At 37.3% G+C, this 19601-nt stretch overlaps 1 protein-coding gene across 26 annotated transcripts in view; it reads right to left on the bottom strand.

Annotated features, from left to right (window-relative positions):
* dlg2 (discs, large homolog 2 (Drosophila)) overlaps positions 1 to 19601 on the bottom strand; it is a 183029-nt gene that overhangs the window by 149065 nt on the left and 14363 nt on the right. For 25 of the 26 annotated variants that reach the window (XM_069510320.1, XM_069510319.1, XM_069510308.1 and 22 more), the window contains exon 3: positions 2491 to 2642. In XM_069510320.1, coding sequence (XP_069366421.1) covers positions 2491 to 2642 — 152 coding nt within the window. Of the gene's footprint in view, positions 1 to 2490; positions 2643 to 5050; positions 5206 to 19601 lie in introns of those variants that run through there. The other variant, XM_069510322.1, reaches the window with a different exon arrangement.

Here is a 19601-nt window from a genome sequence, read left to right on the forward strand (position 1 = left end):
TCAACACTAGCATAGAAACTCTACCGCCACTAGCGGTAAAATCGCAGCACGTCTCACACACACCAACGCACAACTATGAATGCTCGGCCTATGCATAAGATATTTGCGCACCTATGGCGTAGCTTCGACACAGAAGCTTGAATCAGCCTTAAAGGGATAGTTCACCGTGGCACTTCACGGAATCAAAAACGTGTGTGTGTGTTTAGTTTTTTTAAATATATAAAAATATTCTCGCGGGGGCATGATTGAATAATATTGTGGGCCGCATACAGCCCAGAGACCAGTGTTCCCCACCCCTGTTATACATCATGATTCAGAGACTTTTCAACATAAAAATGTTATAATTCCATTCAATATTAAGCAGTGCAGGGAAAGAATGTGCTTTAACCTCAAATATAGGTCTGGGTGATAAAACTATATCTATAAGTATCGTGATATAACCTTTTCTCAATAGAAATTTAAGACATATTGATATATGTCACACACCCACACCTGCAGAGAGAAGTTCCTCTTGCAGATTATGATGCAACGCTGTGTTTTAAATTCATTGTTCCAGAAGAAGCAACGCCCGTTTATCCAGGAACATAAATATGAATTCAGCAGGTTTTGATAAAGATCAGCTTGTGATGAGTAGAAAACATCAGAGGAGCAGAGTCACTTGTTGACTTGCAGAGTAATGTGCCTCAGTGCAGTAGCATTCATTTAAGATAAGATTAGATAAAACTTTATAGATCCACACACCAGGAAAATTCAGTTGGTACAGCAGCAGGCACGTCAGAATGAGGAGCACACGAGAAGAAAGAAATATAATAAGGCAACAGAATAAAAATAAAAGTTTAATTTAAAAAATGCTGAGTATATACATTATATAAACGTTTTCATTGTAGTGGCTTGTATAAAAATTTATAAGTTAAGTGCAGTGGCACAGGATGATTTTACAAGCAAGTAAAAATATATTTGTGCATAAGAAAAAACGTTTGTGCATAAGAAGAACATGTGTACATAAACATCAAAAGTTATAGTTAAGTTAGTTATTTGACTTTGCGATGTATATATCGATATCGACTGAAAAATAAGTGATAAGTGATTTTTTTCTATATTGCCCACTAAATCAGGATATCCCAATCAATCACATAGCAAAAAGATCTATTATTATTACCTTTTGAGTTCTGATTTGATTAAGACAGAAGGTGGACATAAGCAACGGGCCAATGGCCGAGGCCCAGTAAGAAAAGTAAGTGGATGTTGAGTGAGGCAGATATCATGGAACCACTGTCTGGAAGATATATATATATATATATATATATATATATATATATATAAACAGTATATATGTAAATTAAATCCTTAATCGTGACTTCAGTGTTGCTTAATAAAAAACTTTTGTTCAATGTGTTCATTGAGTGACTTTCTCAGTTACAAAAAAAAGATGAGACTGTTTGTTCTTCAGGTCCTGCCCTGACAGTAGCAGATTATTGCTTCTCAACTACAACTGAGCCTTTTGAAACAAATGCTCCCAGGAACAACATGGAGGCTTTAAAGCACTTTGCTGCACGAAGCTGGTATAGGAGCAAGCAACAAGATTAATCCATAAACATGTTAACTTACTGGTTAAAGGTTTAAGCTCTCAAATCTTTATTTCTTTCATCTTTTTTCTACTTTCATCTTTCTAGTGTCACTAGTTTCAGACAGGCAAGGATGCATCAGTTCAACCCTTTTGTTTGCTCTGAATACAAATGATTTAATCTCCTCAAGCTTTTCAACTTGTGCTGTGCTTCTAGTTGACACTGTGAGCATTAGCTTGTTCACAAACACCTTAATATAAGAGCCAAGATAGACAAGGTTCCAGGAATGGTTGTGATCAGATTTGTGTACAATGGACCGCTGTGAATAGCATCAATGTAGAATAAAAATGTGTTGTATCCCTGATCAATTGGGATCAGTTGCTAATGTTGCTCGTCACAGGTGATGCATGGGGTTCACATGAAAACTTTAATTTGCTGTGATCATGTTGTAGGTGACAGTGAGAGACCATCAGTGTCTCCATTTCCTTTGAAAATTGACTGGTCTGAAAAATGGCTTAAATATGAAGACAATTTAGACCAACCACCACTGAACTCTGAGTATGTGACTGACTTGTGGAAAGCAGTGCAGGGTCTCCATATGTAAGAACCGATCTAAACCTTTTCTTTCCCAATATTGAGGAAATGGGATGTGTGTGGAACTCTTTTTTTTTTAACAGAGTGAATGGTAATTGTTCATCTTATCTCAAGCTATTGTTTGAATTTCTGTTCTTATGTGCTTTGATCTTACTGTGATTTTATGGAGCGATTCATTACGCTTAAGACTTTTGACATGTGAATTGATCTTTGATGTTTTCCTGAGTCATGGCTCGCTTTTGTTGAGGCCTTTTCGATGGCTCTAGTGATATAGAGATGACACTGCAGTCTAGGTATGTCTGAGGTATTGCTGGGCTGACATCAGACTCACCTCCTCCATTGGACAGGCCGAGTGTGCAACATCAGAGTTCTGTATGGAAACACTCTTCTCCCACTTGTCAGCCATGTGGTTGACCTCCTCAAGCTTTTGCTCACAACTCTTCTGTGTGTTTAGCAGCGTCACTTCATAGAACTCCTGGATATCTATGGAAAAATGGATGTTACATGATCAGGTGCTCTTCAATTCTACAGAGACACAATCATTACATTTGCTACCAGTTTTACCTGAATCAGTGCGGCATCAATTATACAATATGTCATCTCCATTTGTCTCAGTCTCAACCAAATAAAACCAATCCTCTCACAGTGTATGCAAATTGACTTTCCAACAACTAAGTTGTGGTGTATTCCTGTAACTTACACTACAACCACACAGCCCAAGTGGCTCAAATCTGATCCCCCCACCTCCCCACCCCCACGTGACCCAGATCTGATTGTTTAATGACGGTATGAACAGTACAAATCACATGGAATTTAAGCTTTTCTAATCAGATTTGGACCACTTTCTGAATGTCTGAATACTTACTGAGAATTAATATATCCTATAATATTCACAGTAGTGAACATGGTCACTAACCCAGCAATATTTCAGTATACATAATGCATGTGCTGAGTGAAAGAAAATTGTGACCTATGGTACAAATGTAACAACATTTCTGTGTACAGAATTAAGTATTATTCAAACTAGGCCCTTAATTTTGGGTGTGTAAACAAATGGTACTAATACAAAAAAGGTTTGGATTCGGTCCAGTAGATCACCTCTGTGACACACGATGGCTATGCACTCTGCAAAATGCCAAACATGGTTCCAAATCAGATACAGGTCAGTTGTTTTTTTTAAATGAAACCTCATTTTGACCTTTATCAGAATTCAATGCAACTTTAACATCACTCTAGATAGATTTTCCTCTTAATTCTGCAGGAATTTTAACTGTCTGTGATACTTTGTAATGTTTTTCAACTCCATGAACTTTCCTTGACCTTGTAAGAAACAAATGCAGATGCAACCAACAGAACTGGCTTTGGTCCAGTACTGATTGCACTAATGGAAGCTTGTTCAAAGTGTTTCCTCTATCTGATGATAGTTGTTTGACTAGAATATCATAAATATCTGAAGTAGCGAACTCCTGTTTGTCAGACTTCTGCATCGGATTATGATCCTATTTGGCTGAATATAGACTCTGATGTATTCTGATAGATTCTCGATTATAATCTTAGATATATTCTTTATTTATTTTTCGTTTTGTTCTCTATAATTATTCTATAGCTATTCTAGCCTAGTCCACATGCCGACGTGTCCTTGGGCAAGATACTGAACCCCAAATTACCATAGAGAAAAGTGCTGCACATAGATGCACTGCATGAATGTGTGTGAATGGGTGAATGTAAAACTGTACTGAGCGGTGATCAGGCCTAGAAAAGCGCTATATAAATACAGACCATTTACCATTCACCATTTTTACACATACACACACACAACCATAGCAACAAAGCTTGCCTGAATCTTCACATTAGCATGACTGGATGAGATAAATCAGAAATGTTTTTCACTTTTTTCAGTAAACGACAACTAGTGACTGTAGCTGTGCAAACAAGGTCTGTTTAGAGTGAATGTCAGCATGAGTCAATGCTATATCAGGTTCACTATGTTAGTCTTCTGGAGCAATGGACTCAACATCTTTTGGGGCGTCATTATATAATCTACCACTAAGCATCTACATTGTGCGACTCAGTGAGCTCTTTGTTTGACATTCAATTCATGTCCTATCTTTTCTGAAGCGCAGACACACTTTGAATAGCTAGTGATGTTTTACTGGAGAACCACACCCTTAACAAGTGATCTGCCATGCCAGTCCAATGCCTTGGCTCTGCACATAAGATTTACATTTAAATGGATGTTAATAAAAACAAGCTACTAGCATTAACCACCAGACTTGGCTCGTGCTTCTGTCCCAATTATACACAAATGACCCAGTGCAATTCTGTTTTCACAAACATGAAATAAACTTACTGATTTACTGAGGGTTTTTTTGGTAAAACAAACAAGAAAAATGGTCACCGTTCTATCTGTTTATAATTCAAATGAAAACAGGCTATTACGGATAGAAAGGAATACAGCTAAATTTATGCAAATCCCTAGAAGCTGTTGAATAGCTGGTGTGCAGCAGGGTGAGTAAACGTATGTGTAGGACTACATAGTACAAAACCTGTGGTTGTAAGTTGTCACTCAATATTAAATTATAAATAAAAACACACTTTGCAATGCAACACACAATGCTGATGTGTTCTACTTTGTGCGTAAAAAAAGGAAAAAGTATTCTAAATAATTAAAAAACAGATTTCTCTATATAAAATATCAAACCAGACAACTATCATCAGTGTTTACCTCCATATTGATATGTCAAGCACAAACACATAGTCTCAAATTAACTAGTATATACACTGAATTACACCAACATATCAAAACTGTCAAAAGCTATTCCTTAATGCAATGGTAAGGAAAGTTTCAGGTTCATGGACACAGTGGTGGAAAGTTGCCAAAAGTAACTCACAATGCAGTAAAATCTCCCCGCTCTCTGCGGTCATGTTGCAGTGCTGCTGTCCTGTGAAACACTGTGCTCTGTGTGGACCAGATGCCTGATGGCAAGCTAACAGCTAGCCTAATCCTCAGACACAGAGGCCGCCTGTTCCCTTCAATGCAGACAATGACCTAGCACTCTGCATAGCTGATTTCTAATTCAGCTCCCCCTTGGGTGAAGTGCTTAACATAGCCAGCAGTCCTTTCCAACTCTCCTCTTAATGAACAAAACTCCACTTCGCCTGTCAACAGATGAAGTGGTTCAACAAGCCATCAACAACCTCCATTCATCCACCCTCAGCCCACTCTAATAATATGTATCATAGTCTGCTTCCTACACCATGAAGGGTTTTCCTCATGTTATGTGCAAGTTCAGTGTGATGCATCAAGGACTTGACCCAAACAAAGTTACTATGAGTTCTGGAACAGTCCATTCACTCTTTGTGCTGCTGAGCTGCTTTAAGGATGGCAGCTGCTACGGTATTTAAAGCACATGGCTTGCATGTAAAAGGTATTGTGAGGCGGGCAGAGAAACACTAAGTGTGTATCTTGTAGCATGCATGTGTCTAAGACAGTGTGTCCTGGCTGAGGCTCTGCACTGATGAGGGTGATTCCCTGCGTGAGACACTGTAAGGTCATACACTTTAATGGCAGAGAGTCAATCCAAAGGGTTCAACAATATGCTAGAAGTGTATTGTAACAAGAAATCAATCACTACTGCCATTCTGTAGTGCTGTCTGAATACTTACTGAGAATTAATATATCCTATAATATTCATTAAAACATTGTGAAAGAAAAAATGTCAGACAGACAGACAAGAGAAGAAAATTGTGACCTGTGGTACAGCAGTACTGTGTGTAACAGCATTTCTGTGTACAGAATTTCAGTATTATTCAACCTAGGCCCTATGTTTGAAAAATATGGGTGCGTTAACAAATGGTACTAATACAAAAAAAATGTAGATTCGGTCCAGTAGATTACCTCTGTGACACACGATGGCACTCTGCAAAATGTCCACTGAAAATTTTACTCTTTACAGCATTCATTCTTCTTATGTGGGCATAGGGTCACATCACCCACAGGAACACTAACAGATTCCAGCAGCTAGTTGTTCCTCTTCTCTCTGTCCTCATTCACTCTTCAATTTGTAGGAGCTCTTCTTACTTATACTTCAGCTTAAACAACTATTGACTGAAATCAAAGTCAAATACAACAGACAGATTCCGCCTGGTCTCCACGATGAGCAGCATTTTAGCGACTGTGGAAAAAACTCCCTTATTAACTGGAAGAAGCCTCTAAGAGAACCATACTCAATGTGGGAGGCCATCGGCCTCAACCAGGAGAAAAATGGGTGGGGGAGGTTGGAAAGAGAGGAGAGAGCGACCAGGAACAGTTGTGAAACCATTATGTTTTAGCTCTGACAGACTGGTTGATATAATGAAAACAATAACAGTGATATTTATAGATATAAAGATGTTATAAATGATAGCAACACAGTTAATATGGTAGGAATAATGACAATTATGATAATAATCATAATTATGATTATTAAAGTTGTTGTTGTTGTTATTATTATAATTGATGTTTGTCTGAATCCTGCAGCTCTGGAGTCAGTTATACCTGCAGAGAGAGAGAGAGAGACTAACATCCAATGTTGACCAATGTAAACGTCTGTTTCCCATGCCATGAAGTTCCTTTGAATTAAATTGAACTGAACTGAGAGTGGCATGTAAGGAGTGATTGTGGCTGAGGGGGATAGAGCAGTCATCCTCTAACCAGAACATCTGCAGTCTTCCCCATCTGCATGCCGAAGTGTCCTTGGGCATGATACTGAACCACCATTAGAAAAAGTGCTGCCGATAAATGCACTGGGGGGGGGGGGGGGGGGGGGGGGGGGGGGGCTTGATTGTTGAGGGCTTTGTATTTGAGGAGCAGGATCTTGAATTCTATTCTGAATTTTACAGGGAGCCAATGCAGAGAAGCTAAGACAGGAGTGATATGATCTATCCCTTCTAGTTCCTGTCAGCTACTGTCCATAAGACTACATTAATATTGAGATGGCTGCAAGTAAAAATATTTTCGTTTCTATATTTTTGTCTATAAAATGTCAAAAAGGTTTTAAATCCAAAGATGTTCAACTGAAAACATTTGAAAAGTAAGAAAAGTAGCAAATGCTCACATTTGTGAAGCAACAAATTGGAATTTTCATTGATGGACTTAATTATTGAGTATGACAATACTCACCATGCTAAGATCGCAATATCAACCTAAGAATAAAAGCTATATAAACAAAAGCTGTATTTATTTTCTGTGTGCCTTGATGCAAAACATATTTGATATGAACTGTAAAAGATGTATTTTGATTATTGTAAAGGAAAATTATGTCAAAGAAAAGAAACTGGATTGACCCACTGACATTGCTTTTTACCCCATGACTGAACAAAAGCATTTGCAAGAAGGAGGGAATTCATTAGTTTATTTCTTAGATAATAGATCGATTGATATAGAATTACCACATGTAGTTGTATGGCTCCGCCAACCAGTACATAACTTTGTATACTTTTTTTTCCCATATTCATATAAAGTCACAGTTACCCTTGTCTTTGAGTCCAAGAGACAAACGATCAAAAGTTTAAGAAATTCCCTCAAGCCTTCTTGGGATATCACATTCAAGAGTTTAAAAACATGTTTTTTGAGGCCACCATGACCTTGACCTTTGACCACCAAAATTTCAGTTTATCAGTGAGTTTTATTGTACGAAATGCAATGAAATTCCCTACTGGCAGTCCTAATAAATCACATTCACAGGGACATGAGGTCACCTTGACCTTTGACCTCCAGGCAGCAACCTCCAGGTGTTCCAGAGATATCGTATTAAGGCGTTCTTGAGATCTCGTGTTCACGAGAATGGGATGGACGAACAGCCTGAAAACATAATGCCTCCAGCCGCTGGATATCACTGGTGCAGAGGCATAAATATTAGGGCTGTCACACTTTTTCTTTTCGAGGCCAAAAGAACTAATTATAGTGACATCACTGTGTTATATATAGAAAAATTTAAAACAATTATAATGCAATCATTCACTTTGTTTTGTCTCTTATTGGTAAATATATTACATTACAAAATACAACAAAAGAAGAAACAGAACAAAATAGCATAATTATTTATATAATATATTTGTTTGTATATTAACATTATATCAATATTTCATTGTTTAAGTATCATGTATTAATAGAAATCTGCCTGGCTGCAGAAAACATATTTCAGAAAAGACCACAGTTCTCCTCTACTGCGATTATTTGTCATCACAATAACAGTATTACCCATGAGCTTGAACAAGCTGCTAGAATTCAGATTTTTCAAATGTTCACATTGTCATTTTTGATCTCATTTTATCTTGTAATTTCTCCAACCTCAAGTGTCAAGCCTTGTCATACATACACATGCTGCATGCTGTACATACTGGCACATGAAATTCAGCAAGTTATGTAACAGGATAAATTGTGCTTGCTAAAATTTTTAATCATGTAATTATAGTTTAACAGTGGAAGTATCTGTTAAGCCCATGGCATTAACTGTTAATCCATAGGCTTTATCAGAAAATACAATGACCCAAAATCCCAATCTGTTGAATATTTTAGTCAGCAGGGCCACATGTACTGTGACGGCATGGACTCTGCTCTTCAGCACAGACATGCAATATCGCTCCGTTCAAGAGTGCATTCTTTTTTATTTGTGCATCACACAGCAGTCTCAGTTAATTATAGTAAATGATGCTACATGAATGGATTAAACTAATGAACATCTGGCTTATGCTTAAATTGTAAGACTGTTTTATTGTTAACTTTTCTGTATTGAATTGTTTTCTGTCATGTACAGTATACTAATCACCAACACAGTAGTGCTTTATTACTTAAAAAAATATTAAAAAATGGTTGGTTATTTGAATCTCATCTACAAAAAAGGTTTTGCAGAACAACTAGAAGAGGAAAGTTCATGTGTTTGTTAACTAGATGTTGTATATAATGAGAAAAGCTCCCTCGCCATATAGTTCAACTAATCTGGTGAAAATGTATTAGAGGTCGTTAAAGAAGTGTGTGGCTGAATATTTATGTATTGAACTTGAGCCTTTAGTCTGTATATTTGCAATTTGGCAAAATTGCATCATAAAAGGTGATGCGGCTTCAGCTGCTATTCACACAGTCGCCACATTACACTGGCACCAGGGTCTGGTGATTATGAGAAATCTGATGCAGTCATGAAACATTTTTTTCATTTGAATTCTTAACAGGTTGATGGATGTCTTTCCTTAGGAAGATTGTAAAAAGGTGTGAATGATGTATAGCTGTAATATGGCACCAAATCATCATTATCTGAAGCCCCCTTCCAGACTTATTGATGCAGCATTAGCTGTATACACCCTTTCTAATTATGTTGCTGCGTGTTCTTTCTATACTTCAAACTACTGTTCTAGTAATACTACAAAGTATAGTGGTCAGCACAATACATGTAACAACTGTGACTATATCCAACAGCAGAACATTCAAAGAGGTTCAGCAGTTCGGCGATAAAGGTAATTCAGACAACTCACGTTCAAATGTTTCTTGCAACAATAAAACAGGTTAGTGTTTGGTGTCTAAGCTCCGACGTCATCACTCCCCCAGACATGATTACGTAGTTATGATGGAAGTGATGAGCAAATACTTGTAAGCCCCCGTCCCAGCCTACAGGTGGATGCTGGGGTGGTGTAGGGGCTGGCAGCAATACTGACGCAGCAGCGGGGCAAGCAAAGGGAGTGATGGGAAATTTTCTCTGCTTAAATAGCCTAATAGGGTGGGTGTGTATTATAGATGATTGTGGAGAGTGAGGTATGTCACATGATGTGTGTCACATGATTGGAGCAGCGCAGCTCTAGTTAAAGCAGGCATTGCTCCATTTATTGTGCAATACATCTGGTACAGTGTAGAATTTAGTGATATCTAGTGTTGAAATTGCAGCTGAATACCCCTCACCTCACCCTCCCCTCGCAAACATGAAAAAGATCCTGTGGTACCCTTCAGTTTTCATAAAAACTGACAAGGTGTTTAGTTCGTCCAGTTTGGACAAAAGTAAAAAACATGGCAGCCTCCGTAGAGAGGATCCCCTCGAAGTAAATATAAAGTATTTAATTATTAAGGGCCTTTTCTGGGGTAAAGAAAACTACAATTCATACAATTCAGATGAAATGAACTAGTGACCTTAATCTTACACACTGGACCTTTAAGCTACATTGTGCAGTGGTGCAGTGGTCAGGTATTTCTATTTCCAGTAGCCACATCTCTAATGATTCCGTTATCTTTTTCAGGTACTTCTATTTCCAGTAGCCACATCTCCTTTGACTGTTTGCATGCTGCTCTCACCCCTTTTGGGTTTCCTAGGCAACAGTGCAGCGGATCTGAGGAGATTTGCATCCACTTTGACACATATGTACCACATGTGACTGGTAGATTCATTTAACGAGTTCAAAAACCCACTTACACAAGCAGTGAGCACACATACATAGTGTCACAATGGTGATCTGCTTTCCTCATGCTTACGTAACGGGTGGGAGGAGTGGGCTGGGTCTCACAGTGATGGTTCCTGTGTAGCTGTGCTTCACTGGGGAGTGATTATTCCAGCTGCATCCCCTCCCTAGAGCTAGACCTCCTCCACACTGACTAAGGTGCCAGTTAATCCTTCTATCTACCAGCACACACAAGGTACCAACTGTTGGTGCACATCACTGCTCACTCCTCTGGCTCTGATCTTCCCTTATGGAAATAACAGTGTATAGTCAGAGTGGATTGTTAAAATGCAGGAGAGCAGTTTTCTAAAATTCAAATGCAGGGTTTTGACAAGAACACAACTCTCACAAGTTTAATGAATGTGGTAAATAGATCAGACATGAATCACTGATTGATTATGATTAAAGGTCCATGTGAAGGGGATCTATTGGCAGAAATTGAACATAAAATAATTCCAGTGATTTTCACTAGTGTGTTTCATCTGAATTGTACTAATTGTTGTTTTCTTTATATTTACTTCGGGAGCGGGTCCCCTCTACAGACACCGCCATGTTTTCTACAGTAGAGCAAACTGGACAAACTAAACACCTTTTGAGTTTTTATGACAACTGAAGACCTCCACAGGTTATTTGTCATGTTTGGGAGGGGAGGGTGATATGAGGGGTATTTAGCTGCAACATGCAACTTCACAACTAGATGTCACTAAATTCTACACACTGAACCTTTAAGTCTTTGGACACAATTAACAGGACATTACACTACTACAACTTATGTAGTGAGTACACTGTATTAACTTATGGTGGTCATGTATGATTGTCTTTGACAGTTTGTAGCTGTTTTTTCCTTTTGATTGAGCAATAGTAGAAAAGAAAATGTAAATGATTAGTTAAGTATTTGAGTTAGAAGAGCTAGCAGTTGGTGCTAACAGATGCGACAGCAGTAGAAAATGGAAGTTCCTAATGACTCAATTTGAATTCATTTGTTGTACATTGAGAATTTGTCCAAGAACATGATAAAAACGTCTCTGAAGGTTGATGGGCAAAAAGGACCATCGTTCTCTTCAGACCATCTATGAAGGTTCTGTGGTCAGACTGGCACACAGGATCCTTAATGACCTGTCACACATAGTGTCATTCGAATTTGACCCGTTACCATCTGGCAGACGTAACAGCGCCTCTAAGTGTGAAACAAACCGCCTCAAGCTCTCATTCATACACTCTACTTAAGGAAACATGTTGATTCTGATTCTCAATAATCTTTGCACTTTGTCTGGCACATTTTACACTCTGGTTTTTTGAGTTTTAATGCCAGTTTTTGTTTTTCTTCTTTCTAATGTTGTTTAATCCTTTCAGTGTTTTATCATTTTAAGTGTTTTTTAGGGCAGGTGCAATATTTAACTCACTTTTATTTAGCATTATTATCCCTGGTCTTACATGATATTTCCTTGTGTACTGTTTTTTTGTAGTTGTTTGTTGTACAATGTGTTGTTCTGCAGCTGCTGTAGCACTTTGGCCCGAGACAAATTCCCCCACAATAAAGAATATTTGATTTGATTTGATTTGACATACTGTAACACATTTACTGACCACGGTATTGTAGGTCAAGAGCCTGTCCAGACAAATAAAAAAACTAAATATTGACATAATATTAATATCAAAAAATAAAAATCCAACTACACGTGATGGAAATCATATGATATAAAATACATCATCTGAAATAAAACCTTTAAAATCCACAAAGGTAAAAAGAGTGTGTACAAAATCATAATTGCAGAGAGTGCAAGCTAAGTCTCAATAGTTTCACAGCTGTGCGCACAAACAAAATTCATTCTGTGGAGCATCCCAGCATAACCTGATAATGAACACACATTTACTGTCTCCCATCATTCAGCTTTATTCTCTACTCCAAACACATTTAACTAGACTCAAGGTTTGTCTGATTGGCCAAATTGTATTTTTCTAAAGTGATGTTGCCATGTCTCCTTGATCTCAACGATTAACGTGATGTCCTAACTGAAAAATGTTGAAGATGACGATACGACCATCATTATAATAACATAGAAATATTTTTTTAATGTCTTCCTGTAGCTTGCATGTCAGTGTCGTGCAAATCTCTGACTGCTTTTCAAACCCAAATGATACCCAGTGACATCTGCCTCTGAAAACCACTGATCTGAGAGTGTAGACTTAAGTGTCTGGATCCTGACACGCTTTAAATTTGGTCAAGTGAAACTTTAATGAAAGCAGCCTTTGCATATTTAAGACCAAGAGAAAAACATAACTACAGCCACAACCAAGTCAAGACTTTGAAGGAAGTTAATAAAATGTTGAAGTCTATTTTACTATTGTTAGCATAGAAACTCATGTTTTATAAGAGGGGCCCAGGCGCCATCCAATCCAGGGTGGGATATAATAGGAAAAGAAAGGAAGGGAAAAGCAGCTGTTGAAGAAGTTTAGTTGTTACAATGTGTTGAAATTGTTAGAAAATTGTCCGGGACTGCTAAGTGAAAATGAGTTAACAAGAAGAAGAAAAGAGGAAACTTAATTTATTATTAGTTATTTATTTTATTTTATATATTATTATTAGACTTCTTATTTATATTCCCTCCATTTCAATGTGACAATAACTATATACTAAATTGATTTGTGAGTCAGTTACACACATTACACTCAGACATTGATACTTCTAATAATGAAATATATTAAAACACTAGTTTGACATTATGATGTTATAGACCTTTGTTTGAGGACATTTTATCTATCATGACCTCCTGAATAAATTAGCTTGGTTTTATTGTGTAACTGTGACCCTGAACTTTGTGACCTCCAAAATGTAAGCAGTTCATTCCTGAGTCAAGAGAACGTTTGTGCCCAATTTGAAGAAATTTCTCAAGAACTGAAATCATGACACAACCCTGTCATCAGCACGGAAGCAAACAACAAAATATAATGGCTGGAGTGGGTGTAGAGATGTTCAAATTTTCTTTTGTACTTTTTTTTTTTATTCCAATTTTCATTACTTTCAATTTGTTGCACTTAAAGTAATTTAATCAAATAACATGTTTGATATTTATGGAAAAATATGTGGATTATCTTAATTTATACATCTGACCCATCACAACACAAGTGAGTAAAGTTTGATGTGGAAATCTTCTCATTTCTGATGCTAACACCTCGCCATGTAGTAGTAGCAAAACGTACATATAGCCACTTTAAGGTGCTTTGCGGTTAGTACAGCCCCTACCTGTATACATGGTTGGTAAAACACTATTTGATATTATCGTTTGGAATTTATGTTTATTTGATGAAGACATGGCCATGAAATACAACATTGTTTTCCAAATGTTGTAAATTACTGTAATCACTGTGCCTTGAAATCCTTTATAACACACTGTAAGAATGGAACATAATGATTCTCTCATCAATATAATTGTGAAGTTCCTGTCACTTCATTTGAATGCATTACTACTAAGACACTGCTTACAATATCTTTAACATTTTGATCAATCCACGCTATTAGCCAACAGTTACCCAGCCGACAGTGGCTGAGAGGTGTGAAGCAACCTGGACAGATTGCCAGTCAATCAATGGGCTGACATATAAAGACCGACACCTTTTTAGCTCACAGTCACACCTTTGGGCCTTTTACAGCCAACACCAATTAATCTTGGAATGTGGGAGGAAACTGGAGGGCACAGAGGAAAGAGAAGATTCACACAGACAACCAGCAGGTTGTTAGGGTTACAACTTGAATACTGAGAGGTGATTGTGCCAAATACTGCCAACATGTCACCCAAACTAGTTTTGTGATACATTTTGACACATGCTGTAGTATAATGATTTCCTCTTCACCAAAGTTACAGTGATTTTGATGTGAGACAGCAGCCCAATGCTAAACCCTGACTGATGCTAATGACATTTAGAGTAAAACAAATCTAGAGATGGTTTTGTTCGTTTCAACACAGTTTTAAATGTTTTATATATTGAACATTCCAGTACTAGTATGTCTTTTTATTTATCTGCCAACACACAATATATATCCATGTCAAAATAGAGGATCTGCAATAAGTTCATATCAGCTAATAAATGTGTCCTGTCTATCCACTGGTCTAGCTCTACCCAATATTTAGTTCTGTAGTTCATTTATATCATGCACTTACTTTGACATTCCTTAAGTGCATCTGCAAATGAACAAAAAAAACACATGATATCACTGACTGAGAAATAACCCTGCACATCATGACAAATACTGGGGTCAAATGATCTTATAATGGAGCTAGATCTCATTTTGTAAATACAGTTATTGATGAAGCACAACCCACAGCATTATGTTAATTCCATGCCTACATACAACCTCAAGCTTTATGGGAGACTGAGGCAATAACACATGGCTCTTATGTGTGTGTGTGTGGCTGCAGTTTCCTGTGGGGTCAACCACAAGGCTGAGGTAACGCACAGCCCATTACAGCAAGGTCAGCTCCAAGTGTGTAAGTCTTAATGACCTCACATGTGTGGGAGGAATAAGTTAGCTGAGAGTGTGCTATAACAAAGATCTGACATTTGTATCAGCTCTTGCTATGATGAGCATGAAGTACAGCAGCTAATATCACAAAAGAAAGAATATTCAACTTTCAACTTTAAAGATCTAGAAGGTAAAATTCCATGTCTGCCTCAAACTCACATACTTATTAAAAACTGACTCTCTTTGGTTTAGTGGCTGAAAGTGGTTACTACTTTTGAGATCACAAATGTAGACATGATGATTTATCTGAAAAAACTCAGGCGTAAGCCTCTTTTCGCTCTCACTCTTGACAAAAGCAGGATGTAGAGCAGTGACTCTGAATATAAACAGGACAACAGTTGTCTGGCTCCCTCTACTGGAGCTCCAACGTTGCCTAAAAATGCTGATCATCTACATTTATTCAGCGTATTACTCCATCTCAATTTAGGATTTACTGTCAAACTTAGTATTAAGCAGATTCAAATAATAAATACAAATGTAGCCTGAAATATTGCTGAGAGATATATATTGTGTTGTGTGGACACAGTTCTGAATATTTGACATTTCAACAAACTTCATTATTATTGTGTTACTATTTCCTGTAGCAACATGTCCCCTTATACAATTCCTTTAACTTCTAAAACCTAATTAACACAGGCACTTATCCAACATTTCTGCTGTGAACAGAAGCTCAAACTGTTTATGGCTGGGTGATATGCTTGAGATCAGGTATTTCAGGGTGTGGGATGCAGTTTGACGAGTGACACAAAAGCCTATCTCAGAATCATCAAATCTGTGCTAGCTGTGGCTCTTTCCATCTTGGTTCTGTTCAATTATAATAAGCATTTTATAAGGAATAATATGAGGCATGTTTATGAAAATTTAATTTTTCTAATATATGTTAATATAACTCTTGGTTTAAAAGAAATAAATGATGAGTAACACACACTTTCAAATATTTCCACCATTAATCTTCATCTCTGATGTACATTGTAAGATTATTTAAAGGATATCTGCTCAAAATGCTTATAATTATAAAGTGTATGTGGATCTGTTTTTATTGTTGAGCATTTTAGTCTTAATTATTTTAAAAAGCACATGCTAGGCTTGATGCTATATAGAGTTGCTTGTATGAGAGAGTGTATGTCCATCATTGATTCATATTCAAGACCACCCAAGCGTCACCATTTTCGCTCAGGCTCGCCTGATAAGCACCTGACCTATGTGCATAACACAAATGTAAAACAACAGCCAATGTGCATGTATTGGGAAACATATGAAACACGTTATTTTTTTACAATTCTGAAGAGACAGGACTTGTCTAATGTGAATCATGTCTCCCCACAGAATGGCAGCCACAGGATGGCAGCCTTGTTTACATCAACGATTACTGAGCTGTGATTATTATCACATCTGCTCTTTCACTGTTCATGGATTTAAGAACATAGGGAAATAATGCACTTTTTAAATGTTCAATAAGTTACACAAATGCTCATACTCAAGTAAAATTAAACCCTATAAAGAACGATGATTGATGCAATTACACAAGCCCAGTCAGTGTAAAATTGATGGCTTTAAAATTAAGACGCTGTGCTGTTGTTAAGCCTCCGTTGACCGACTGAAAGGACATATACAAACAGTAGTAAATGATTTTAATGTGCCCTGACCTTAACAACTGCTCCAACAGATGATCTATCGGATCTAAAGCACAAGAGGAGTCCAGTAATCCATTAAGTACACATGAAACCCTTAAAACCTACCGATGACACTCGTAACCTTTGACATGGCCTGGAACACACACTTAATCACGTTTGCACCTTAATAAAAAGAGAAAGGGGATCAACGCTGAGTGTTGTACAATGTTTTGCTGTCATTCATGGTTTCACTAGGTTCTTCTCTCTTTTCTCTGCCTGTTTGACACAGGGTGGGGCTCAGCTACTAACTTTAAACTTACATACACACACATGTGCATACACACTGAGCTGATAGCATGAACGACTGATACTGATATTATTAATTTACTTATGTATTTATTTATTTACTGACAGTTTTCTTTCCAATGAGAACAAATATTTCATATATCAATTCTAATCATTTTCTGAATGTACACATTTGCTACTAAGTGCATGCATCAAGACACATGTCTCTTATAGTCAACTGAATTGGAATTTAAAAATTTTAACCACTGGAAAAGAAACTCTAAATTTGTCAGTCTACGTAGGCAACAGGACTTGCTTGTGTTTCTTGAAGAGGTTTCTCCAAGAGGTTTCTTTAGTTCTAAATGACTAATGGGAGTCCAATGCAACGAGGATTGCTCAGACCTATACATCGGGAAACAAAACAACCACTTCAAAAACATATGGCACAACACAGCCCTGGACTCAGCAGTTCACTTTCACTTCAAGGACAAGGAACAATCTGAAGGGGCTGGGAATGTGTCAATTTTGGCAAGAGAGGACAGATGGTTTGAAAGAGGATTGAAAGAAGCCATCTTCGTCAACCTGGAAAACCATCACTTAACAGAGGAGGTGGTTTAAGACACCGACTTTCAGCGACCTCAATGCTGTTCTAAGTTCTCTCCTCAGACAGATCAACATCCAACCACCGGCCAACCCCAGTGACCCTAATGACTCACACAATAGCAGGGTGGGTCTACAACTTACAAGTATCAACAGCCATTCTGACCTCCACTCAGAGGTACAGACCCACAGAGGTAAAATACCTGAAACCTACCAGTAGTCTGTGAGAACAGAAGAAGACTCTTTGATTAGAGGTGAAATGTCTTCAAGCATTAAATCCCATTATCACAGGTGTTCTGTGTTGTTTTGCACCAATAATATCTTCATCGTTAAAGGTGCAGTGTGTAAGATTTGGGTGAAAGGGATCTATTGGCAGACATTGAATATAAATAATGATAGCAATGTTCTCAATGGTGTGTTTCATTTGTTCATTTAATTGTACAAATTGTTGTCTCTTTACCCTAGAAGAATGAGACCAAAAATGGACAAATGAAATGTCAAAGAAATAATAAGGCATCAAGCATCTGAAAATGTCACATGAATTAAATAAACAAATTATCACAGAACTGAAATTCAAGCAATTTAAAAGTAGATATTGAACATTTAGGACTGCACACAAGAACCAATGCCTTTTCTCAACATTTTCCAACCTGTTAATTTATCCTGATGTTGGCATTAACAGTTTGCCTCAGGAAAGATTCAATTGATACGGAGAGTAAATTAGAGAAAGTAAAGCCTCGTAGGAAAGGATCTCTCAGGCAGCACAGCACAAAGACATGTGTCGTATTAAAAAGACTGAGCAGAATAGTTCATCAGACAATGACAGATAGAGCTGTGGGACATTTTGGCAGACAACTAGATCAGTACCCTTAGAGTCCCACCTGAGCCAGTACAATGATGTGAATCTTATACTTAGAGAGGTTTGGTTACACTAAATAAGATTTTGATCATGTTTATTATCTTTTTGGTTGCAGAGGTAAATGTATTCCTACAATAAGACCTAAAAATGATGTCATTTCATGTCTTCATTGTGAATTCTTTTGACATTACTTATCAAATAACATCATATGATGGGAAGAATTTGACCATGCCACGGGGCTCTCACAACAGCCAGAGACAAACCATTCAGCTTTAAGCATCTTTATTTTCACACAGCACGGACATTAACTCAACAAAACTCTACTTTAACTTGCAGCTAATTCAGCTGGCATCTCAGCTTTTCAGCTCAGTCACCTTTGCTGGCATGCAGGAGTGTCCTCTTAGCATTTAAGCTTCACAACAGAAGTGATCTCTGTCCATTTGAACAAATCTGAAAACACAAATTGCAATGTTACTGAGTGTTTGTATCATCACTGGTACTCGAGTCATGACTGATAAAACCCAATATACAGGATCAGGTTTGTCTCAGCTAACATCTCATTAAAACAGCTTTACATTAAAGCTTTCAGAACATAACTCTATCCCGGACCCTTAAGAGATCAACCTACTGCTAAATATTTTGTGCCAATTTTAGATTCATGCTAAATAGAAGAATGTATTATTACCGCAGGTTCACTACTGCAAAAAACAGCCACCAAAATGCTCAAATTAATTAATTGGAATAAGTAGTGGAATTTTAAAATTTGTTTAGAAGTTTGACTTACTTAAACATATTGAGAACCAGTAGGGTATTTTACATAATTTTAAATAAATCTACAGTTTCAAAATCATTTACAGTAGTGGTAACCAACATTTTCAAGCCCAAGATCACTTTTTTTAATTCCAATTGTAATCTGAGATCTATGATCCTGATATCTTCCAAAAAAAAACATATATGAGGATCATATTTATTATTTTTGATATTTCTGTTACAACAGGATCAATGTGCTTACATACACACAAAGAAAGACAGTTTTCTAACTGTATCTTTTCAATGCACATGTGGCTATACACCCTATCACGGGGCTCTCCCAGCCCCTTCAC

Source organism: Paralichthys olivaceus, chromosome 15 (genome assembly GCF_024713975.1).
Source record: "Paralichthys olivaceus isolate ysfri-2021 chromosome 15, ASM2471397v2, whole genome shotgun sequence".
In the NCBI taxonomy this organism is placed as follows: domain Eukaryota; kingdom Metazoa; phylum Chordata; class Actinopteri; order Pleuronectiformes; family Paralichthyidae; genus Paralichthys; species Paralichthys olivaceus.